Source organism: Patiria miniata, unplaced genomic scaffold (genome assembly GCF_015706575.1).
Source record: "Patiria miniata isolate m_02_andy unplaced genomic scaffold, ASM1570657v1 HiC_scaffold_19, whole genome shotgun sequence".
Lineage (NCBI taxonomy): Eukaryota > Metazoa > Echinodermata > Asteroidea > Valvatida > Asterinidae > Patiria > Patiria miniata.
In genome coordinates, this window is record NW_024037057.1 from 5474408 (window position 1) to 5484020 (window position 9613).

Sequence of the window (9613 nt, forward strand, 5' to 3'; positions counted from 1 at the left end):
TCCATCCCAAGTCCATCCCAAGTCAATCCCAAGTCAATCTCAGGTCTACCACAATTCCACCACAAGTCCATCACAAGTCCATCCGAAGTCAATCTCAGGTCTACCACAATTCCACCACAAGTCCATCCCAAATCCCTCATAATTAGTCCATCAAAAGTCCATTGTAAGTGCATCACCAGTCCATTACAAGCCCTGCAGTCTCAAGTCAACTCTCTTGCTTTTCAAAGTTTGTAGTATGCCTTATAGTGTCATCTATGTGCTGGAACGTGATGCTATTGAATTGCCCACTGAACACACATTTTAAAATGGCGGTATCAGTGAAACGGCTTATAGGTCCAGCTCCTCAAACACGATGGATATAATTGCATTGGTTTTAACACTTTTCTTTTGTCGTCTTTTCTTTCAGTAAGGACACTTTAACTCGGGCTGATTACTACCAAGATGCCGCGAAAAACCGTACAGCAGTTGGATGCATACATTCAGGCAACAGCCGTCGTGTACGACCACTCCAACGCCAAACTCATCAGCAGGAAGACTAAAGTCAAACCAAGGAGGAAACAAGCTTTCCTGTCTGTACTGCATTACAGGCAAACGTCTTCTGATGATTGCTGTGCAAAGAGGAGACCATCGAATCGAAGGATTAGAAGACAATCAAAGCAGACACATGAAAGTCAGAGGTAAACAGCAATGCCATTATTCATGTAAATTGAGGGTTATAATTGTAACTTAATATCCAAGGATTTGTTGAATCATTTACTCTTTCCAGCTACTTGTGTAAAAGTTGAGTGAACTTGTGCAAAACTGTTCATAGACTCGTGACAGTGGACGTTACTTTGACCATAGCTTTCAAAATGAATTGTTCACTGATCTAGTTCTTGTGTAGAATAATGCATTCCAAATCTAAACAGATTTTTTTCTCTGTCTTTACAGTAATTCCAAAGATGTAAAGCCGAAAGTGCAGGTCTTTGTCCGGACTCCCCCCTCACATAGATCCAAGACATTTTATTTCGAACTCCATCCTGAGACATCCGTCTCATCTCTCAAAGAAACAATCAAGAAGAAGATCGGTGTGGAGGAGCGACATCAGCGCCTGTACATCAGGGAAAACGTCCAGGTAGGTATCAATTTCAAATATTCGCATTGTGGGATTATATATTTTCCAACTGGGGGCATCACGAAGGGGTACATTTATGTCTTCAAGAGGAGCAATTGGGTAAATCTGAGGGGGGGGGGCGCCACCCCCTCCCCGCGTGTTCCGCTGCCCCTGCAACCCGAAGAAAATCAGTATCCATTCCTTCCAACTAGGCTTGAACGAACGTAATTTGATGGCTGTTTAACAATGAACACCTGAAATCATCTCTCTTTCTACTCTGATTGTGTAATTTACTTTTTTACATGATTCACTTTGTTAGCTCTGTGACTTGCTCACACTCGAGGAGAATGGCGTTGACAAGGATGAACTCATCTCTCTTCGTCTATCATTGGATGATGCAAATGATGACGATGTACCAAAAGGTAAATGGTAGAGGTTAGGAATAAATGTTCGAGTAAAAAGTCAACAACCTCAATTTGAAAATATATGATGAAAATAAGTTCAAGCAGTGCTCACCAGGAATTTTTGTCGCTAAATTGTTTGGGCCTGACTAGGCCTTCATCGGAGCTGGGAGTTGGACTGTCGGTAAATGCAGACAATTCAACATTCAGACCCCAATTGGAGCTTTTAACAAAGAACAAGTCTCTTTCTGTTGAACCTGTTGTTGATAACTTGTAATACCGTGGTGGTCGTATTTGAAAATGTTTCACTGACGTTACTATTTCTTTTGACAGACAAAGCCAGCATTGAAGATGAGTACCTCAGGGACTTGTCATCAAAAATCGAATCATCGTGGAAGGAACTTGCCAAACACCTAGGATATAAAGAAGCTGAAATTGCAGACATCCAAACTACCAACGAAGGCAGCACTGAAGAGAGCCGTCACATGCTACTCACTTGGTGGGAAAAGACGACAGATCGCAACGAAGCAGCTCAGAAGCTGAGACGAGCATTGGAGGCCATCGGGCTGACTGATTTGGCCCAAAAAGCACCGGGTGAGCTTAAAGTAAAAAACTAGACGTACGCTGTTTTTGCAGGACACATAAAAGAATTGATGAGGTACCACACGATCTTTTTTGTACAGCAAATAAGCTATTACAAAAAAAATTCCTTGTTAATTTTTTTAAACAAATTAAAAATGTTAAAAGAAAAATCAGTGGAAAGTCATTTGTTAACAATTCTTTGCACTCTATTTTTTTGTGTAACATCAGTAACGAGCGAATCGAGAGACGAAGCAGCTGGACCCGAGCCAGAAAGGCGTCGAGATGCAGGAGTTGACGAGGAGAGCAAACAAAACGAAGCGGCATCAACCGAGGAAGAGAAACTGAAAAAGGAACGAGTTGGTGATCAAGATAAACCTCAGCTAATCAGGTAAAACACGATATGCTGCTTTTCGTACTACAACTGTAATTTTGGTTTTTTTAAGATAAATATAGCTCCTTTTGAAAACAAAATGTCCTCACTTAAAAAATGGCGTAGAGAATGATTATACGCCATTAGTCTTTACCTTTATTCCTGAACTTTTATGTCAATTCCAACAATTAAAAACCCTCACCATCAGAACCTTTTTTTCTGACAGTCGCAGATATGTGCAGGTCTTCATCAGAAGTCACTGCTCACATAGACCGAGGATAATGTGCTTGCAAGTGGATCCAGAAACATCTGTCTTGCTCTTAAAAGTGATAATGAGCGAGAAAATCGGTGTGCTGCCTCAACAACAGCGTCTGTTCATCCGAAGAAACTTTCGTAACTTTGAGGTAAAGATTGCTCTTTACTTTACAAAGCAGCCATGTTGCGAAGTACCATCAACATTCTATTGAATTAAAGACCATGCATTGTGGGTTTTTGTGACAGTCTCTTCTGATTCAAATGACAGTAGCCGTGTACAGATATAGCGCTGCTTTTTATGTCAGCACAATGGAGTTTACGCACTTATTAGTTTCAAGGTGAAGCTGCACCATAACAAGTTACAATTATATGTAGTTATTGTACCAGTGTAGTATAATCTGAAACCCCAAACTGTTGTTTAAACCTTTGCTTCGAAAAAAAATGTTCTTTAAGAATCTTCTTTCTTTTGCCAGCTTCATAACTTGCTGACACTTCATGACTGTGGAATTCATCAGGACGAGAACATCTCACTCCGTCTGTGTACCGATGGCCTACTGGGCGGTGGACCAAAAGGTAAATGCTTATGAGAAACATTACCTTGCAAGATGGAGAAAAGCAAACGATCAAAATGTCTCCTGGAAAGGAAATGATTAAAAACAATTTGATGCTCTAACGTTATATATTAGCATTGGTACAAGTGTTAGGATGTAAATTAATGTCACCGCCTCCCTCTCCGATGTAATTCAACAAGGACCAACACATTATATAAACAAATACTAAGGAAATCAGATTAGTTATTTGCTTGCTATTTCTTTGTGTTGTAGTAACGAAGAGGTTTCGTTTTTATTTGGCAGGCAAATACCCTGTTGATGATCAGTTCTTTCGGGACTTGGCTTCGAAAACTGAATCATCCTGGGAACAGTTGGCCAAATCTCTGGGATACGGTGAAGACGAAATCAAGCAATTCCAAAAAATCTACCAAGAAAACAAAGAAAGGAGCCTACGGATGCTGCTTTCTTGGTGGAGAAAGCAACCAAATCGCGAGGAAGGATTTCAGAGTTTGAGAGATGCGTTACAGTCAATCGGGCATGTTGAGCTGGCCTTAATGATTCCTTCTGAAGAGCAACGGAGGATGGAACAGGAAGAAGTTGCAGATAGGGAGAAAAGGGGAACATCATCTGAGGGACGCAGACCAAGACAGGAGGAAACTGCTCATCTAGACAAACTTCAACCACAGGTACAATTGAGATGTGCCGAAAAACAAAAGGAGCAAAAAGGGACTACATCATCTGAAAATCAGAGAACGTGCCAAGAGGAAGTAACACATCGAGACAAACACGGACCATCGGTACAAGTGAGAGGAACTGAAGAACAGAGCAGGAAGAAAGGGACTACATCTGAGGGACAGAGACCGACACGAGATGAAATTGCTCATCAAGACGAACCTAAACCAGAGTTACACATGGGAGGAGCTAAAAAAAAGTTCAAACAGAATGAGACTACATCATCTGAGGACCAGAGACAGGGACAACAAGAAGCTGCTCATCGAGACAAACCTCAACCAGAGGTACAAGTGAGAGGGGCTAACGAACACAGCAGGAAGAGAGGAGCTACATCATCTGAGGACAAGAGACCAGAACAAGAGAAAGTTGCTCACCGAGACGAACCTCAACCAAAGGTACAAGTGAGAGGGGTTAAAGAACAGAGCAGGAGGAAAGGGGCTTCATCATCTGATGACCAGAGACCAGAACAAGAGGAAGTTGCTCATCGAGAAGAACCTCAACCAGAGGTACAAGTTAGAGGGGCTAAAGAACACAGCAGGAAGAGAGGAGCTACATCATCTGAGGACCAGAGACCAGAACGAGAGGAAGTTACTCATAGAGACAAAACTCAACCACAAGTACAAATGGGAGTGGCTAAAAATAAGATCAAACAGAATGAGACTACATCATCTGAGGACCAGAGACAGGGACAACAGGAAGCTGCTCATCGAGACAAACCTCAACCAGAGGTACAAGTGAGAGGGGCTAAAGAACAGAGCAGGAGGAAAGGGGCTTCATCATCTGAGGACCACAGACCAGAACAAGATGAAGTTGCTCATCGAGACAAACCTCAACCAGAGGTACAAGTGAGATGGGCTAAAGAACACAGCAGGAAGAGAGGAGCTACATCATCTGAGGACAACAGACCAGAACAAGAGGAAGTTGCTCATCGAGACGAACCTCAACCAAAGGTACAAGTGAGAGGGGCTAAAGAACAGAGCGGGAGGAAAGGGGCTTCATCATCTGAGGACCACAGACCAGAACAAGAGGAAGTTGCTCATCGAGAGGAACCTAAACCACCGGTACAAGAAGGAGTGACTGGGATAGAAAGCAGATCAGGTAAACAATTACACATAATCCATTATATGTTTTATCTTTCTCTCTCGTGCTATTTTCCTTTGATTGTTTTTTCTTTCTATTATCAAGAATCAAATTGTGTTAAATATGCACTGTCGGGCTCTTCAACAAATTTGCTTTTGTGCTCCCAGCAAGTGGTCAACTTTAATGTTATCAATTTAAGATAAAACTACTTTACTTCTGGTTTTAGGCGGCTGCAAACCTCCGATTCTTGGTTCCTTTTCAGCGCATATATATCCGGTTAGCGAGTAGACTTGTTCCCAGTAACTTAATTGGGGAGGGAAGCAATTGTTTTTTTAATTTAGGCTAGTCAAATAATGTATGTTAATATGCGTGCACGAAACATTTCGTGCTACTGAATTAACACGTCATGTGATTTGAAATAGCTTTATATTGTTCAATTTCTACAGCAAAAAAAAAATGGCATCACTGTGGCATGCTATTATGGGTCAGAGTTCACAATACAAATTGTCCCAAAATTGTTCAGATATCTCTTTTTTTCCAAAAAAGAATGGTGGTGTTCAAGCAAGTCCTACTAATCAATCACATAAATAAAACGTTGTTCTGATTCATGGCTCCGGAGGATTTTATAAGGGAAGATAAAATTCGACAACCATTCCCTTACTAACTTACGCATGCAATAATTGATTATACTTTAAATAATTAAGTGAACTAATCATTTTAAAAACATATGAGTGTTTCTTTGTTCGATATTTCATTCAAAAGTAGGAAGTAAAAGTTAACTTAATTTGTTAGATATAGACATAATAGAAATTTGAAAATCTCTTTAACTAGAAAATCTTTACAAGATTATATAAGCACCGACGTGACATCTTTAATCATTCGGCAATAAAGATATTGTTTGCAGTTAAGCACGCGCGGTCGTGTTTCAGTTTTTTTTTAATAATGTGGTATGATTCAGTTTAATACTGAGAGACGATGATCTTCGCGCGGCGCAGGTAAGAGTTGAGGGACATGCGGACACAGTTGCCCAAGCCAGATAATTTTGTTTTTTTCGGGTCTGTCTGGGTCATTTTTCCTTGATTTTAGTAGGGTCGGGTCAGGTCGGATCGGGTCGATGCACAACACAAGTACGCATGTCTCTTATTTTTGGACGTGACAGAAAACCCAGAAAAAAAATGTACACACTCTCGTTCCGACTACATTTTAACAATACTAATTATGACTTCAAATTAAACTTCATGCACTTTGTTCATGTTGCAATGTCATTTTATTCATTTATAGGTACACTACCTGACGACAAATCTATTTGGAATGATTCTACGAAGATCGGAACATACTGGGAAGAATTGGCCTTAAACTTAAATTCCTCTAAAGAAGATATTAATATAATTAAGGCTAATCATTCCAACCATATTGTAAGGCAATGCTTTGAGATGTTAAGCACATGGTGGAGAAAGCAGGACAATTACCCAGAAGCAAGACAGACGTTGGAGAAGGCTCTGATTGATTCAGGCAGGAACGACTTGGTTCGGGACACATCAGGTATGCTCAGTAACTGAACAAAGTTGGGCAATCCGTACACTTACATTTGACAATGCAAAAAAAAAATGAAGTTGGAAAGACCAGAAAAATCAAGCCAATAAAATAGGCTTAAAGTGTCCATGAAATGATTTTTTTTTCTGAAAAATGCAAAAGCAAAAGTGCACTTTTTAAAACATATATTTTCTATGCTTTTTTTAACAACTGGGGGCGCTGTTGCTGCGATGTCATTTCAGAGAGACAGTGTTCAGTTTAGGAGATTTGTGCACATAGAGAACAAAAAAAATTTGCTCATTTATAACAGTTTTGAGAAAGGTTTGTCCATTGGCTTACTGCCATGTACCAACCAAAAAAGGAACGTTTTCAAATGCAAAATTCTTGCACCTTTTTGGGCACAAACCAATTGCAAAATTGAAATTTTTGCCTGATATAACATCACAATTTGCTCACAAATATAAAAATTGGCATTAGCATAAAATCCAAAAAGACACCATAATACTCTTAAAAACAGCAAAATGGAAATTGAAAATCAGGTTCACTGGAATGCAAAGGTGCATTTTAAAGGACTGCATTACCAAAATTTTACTGCATTGGCCCTTTAAAAAACTTTAACAAAAAGAAAAATATCATAAAACCTTTTTTTTACAGCTGAAAAATACACCCCTAATGTCATTTCTTTTCTTTCAACAGCCGAGGTGAGAAGAGCGCATTCCAGTCCGAGTGATGCTGCTGATCAGTGCAGGAGTGAATTAAAAGACCGGTATACTACCACAGGTAGCTACGTTCAGTTAATACCCTGGGTCGATGACGACATGAAACATATTATGAATATCTATACAGAGTTGCAATTAGAGAAGGGTGACCAGGATGACATAGAGGGCGATGTTGCGGAGTATGGGGACATTTTCCTCATAAAAACAAAAGACGGGAAAGTGATTAGACGCGCTGTGCTGTGTGGGTCACCTGGGATGGGAAAGTCAACCATTATTGACAAAATGGCATACGACTGGGCGAAGGGTATTGCACTCAAAACGTTCACACTTTTGTTTGTTTTGAAAATGTCCGCTCTCGATCAAACGTCGGAACTTGTTGAGTCGGTGTTTGATCAGCTTTTATCTGACGACACGAATGTTAACAAGTGCGATTTGGAAGCATTCATTAAAGACAATGGTAGTAGAGTGCTCATTCTGATAGATGGTTTTGATGAATTTGGGACAACTTACCTCGAACCAAAGAAATTTGGGTCCATTCTAAGAATGCTGAATCGCAAATTTGGCAAGGAATGTTTTGTAGTTGTAACAACGCGCCCCTCACAGTTTGCTAAATTGAAAAGCAAACCACTCATTGAGAAACCTTTCACCCATGTGAAGGTTTTGGGATTTAGGGAGGAAGATATTGGGCAGTATGTTGGAAATTTTTTCCCTTCAAGGCTTGATGACTCTGAGGGACTTCTTGATAGGATTCAGTCATCGGATGTCTTGTCTGATTTAGCAAGGAGTCCCATGATACTCCTGCTAATGTGCCTAATATGGAGGGAAGAGGAAACACTACCCGATACTCTATCAAGATTGTTCAGTGAGGCAATTAGATACATATTTCAAAGAAAAATGCCTGAAATACTTGAAGAAGCAATGTCGGAAATTGTGATTTCAATCGGCAGAGTCGCTTTAGAAGGGCTTGTTTCCCCGAAGCAAAGGCTTTCATTTCAAGAGGGAGAGTTTGAGAAGAGTGCACTTGATAAAGCAATAAAAGCAGGTATTCTCACTAGCCAGATGGTCATGAAGAGGCGCGGCACGCACAATAACGTGCAGTTCATTCATAAGACACTTCAAGAGTACTGCGCAGCTATGTACTGGCAGAGTCTTTTGAGCAAAGGCGATTGGGAATTTCAGAAGATTCTTGATAAACTTGGCCATCCTGAGAATTTTGAGTACATGTTGCGCTTCTGCTGCGGCGACAATCAACAATGCACAACTCAAATATTGCGGATGTTGAATGAGAAGAATCTGCATGATGAGGATATCGAAACCGAGACAGTGATGGAACTGGCTTTAAATTGCTACTTTGAAAGTCAAACAAAAGATTTATTATCAGTAGATTTCGTTGAGTCTTTTTTGACTGGAAACATAGAGTTAAGTGGCAACGACAGCTTAAACTCGTTCGTGTGGTTGCTGCAGCATGTTGCCGAGGAGACGGAGTCCTCAGGAGTAGATTACTTCGATAAAGTAAGTAAAATTCACTTAGAGGCGTGTAACCTATCAAGGTTGAGTGAGGTCGTAGCTTTGCATTTGACCACAATGAACAATTTGCGCGTATTGCATTTCGATCAATGCTCACTAACTGGAAGCAATGTTAATAAACTTTTGTCATCATTTCGTAATGGAGGTAACTTGACTGAAATAAGCATTGGAGGAAATGATTTGGGAGGCTCGGCAAGAGACTGGGTGGTCCACTTGCGAAGGATGAAACGCCTCGCGCAACTCAGTTTACATGGATGTCGCTTAGACCCGCGTGACGTATTAGACATTGCATCATCAATTGGGGAGATGCCAAACTTGGCCGAGCTGAACCTTTCAGAGAATAAGGGATTAGGTGAAAATGCTGAAACGTGGGCGGCTAGTTTGCAGTCGATGATTCACTTAAAGAAGCTTGACATGAAACATTGTATCATTAACAGTCGCAATTTGAAATATATCGCTGAATCAATTAGTCGCATGCGGAATATCGTGGATTGTGATTTCAGTAGTTACCGTGAGGTGTGGCGTGTACGGTCATTGCGTAATGGCACAGAGTTGATCATTGAGAGGTTTTCACTTACTGTCAAGGACATGGCGGATATATTGCAGTCATTCAATAATCGGAGCGATTTAGTCAGAATGACCATCGATGGCATTTGCGGTCTGGGTGGTTCCGCAATTATCTGCACTCCACTCTTGCAAAACCTGACGGAACTTAAGAAGGTGGAGTTAAGTGATTGCTCACTGCAAAACGCTGACGTTGAACACATTGC

At 40.7% G+C, this 9613-nt stretch overlaps 1 protein-coding gene across 1 annotated transcript; it reads left to right on the forward strand.

Moving 5' to 3' along the window:
* The first annotated feature begins 687 nt into the window (after positions 1 to 687).
* LOC119726062 (titin-like) lies at positions 688 to 9304 on the forward strand. The gene is made up of 10 exons (XM_038197680.1): positions 688 to 701; positions 931 to 1114; positions 1413 to 1515; positions 1828 to 2088; positions 2305 to 2464; positions 2673 to 2850; positions 3175 to 3274; positions 3556 to 5082; positions 7294 to 8828; positions 9281 to 9304. Exons 1-10 carry the CDS (start codon positions 688 to 690, stop codon positions 9302 to 9304), a joined length of 4086 nt encoding a protein of 1361 aa, XP_038053608.1.
* Positions 9305 to 9613: the final 309 nt, after the last annotated feature.

Bases quoted from the DNA above. Each gene is read 5' to 3' on its own strand.
- LOC119726062 (XM_038197680.1), top strand. The intron at 2,089-2,304 runs GTGAGCTTAAAG...GTGTAACATCAG, and splicing joins TTTGGCCCAAAAAGCACCGG to TAACGAGCGAATCGAGAGAC. The intron at 5,083-7,293 runs GTAAACAATTAC...TTCTTTCAACAG, and splicing joins TGGGATAGAAAGCAGATCAG to CCGAGGTGAGAAGAGCGCAT.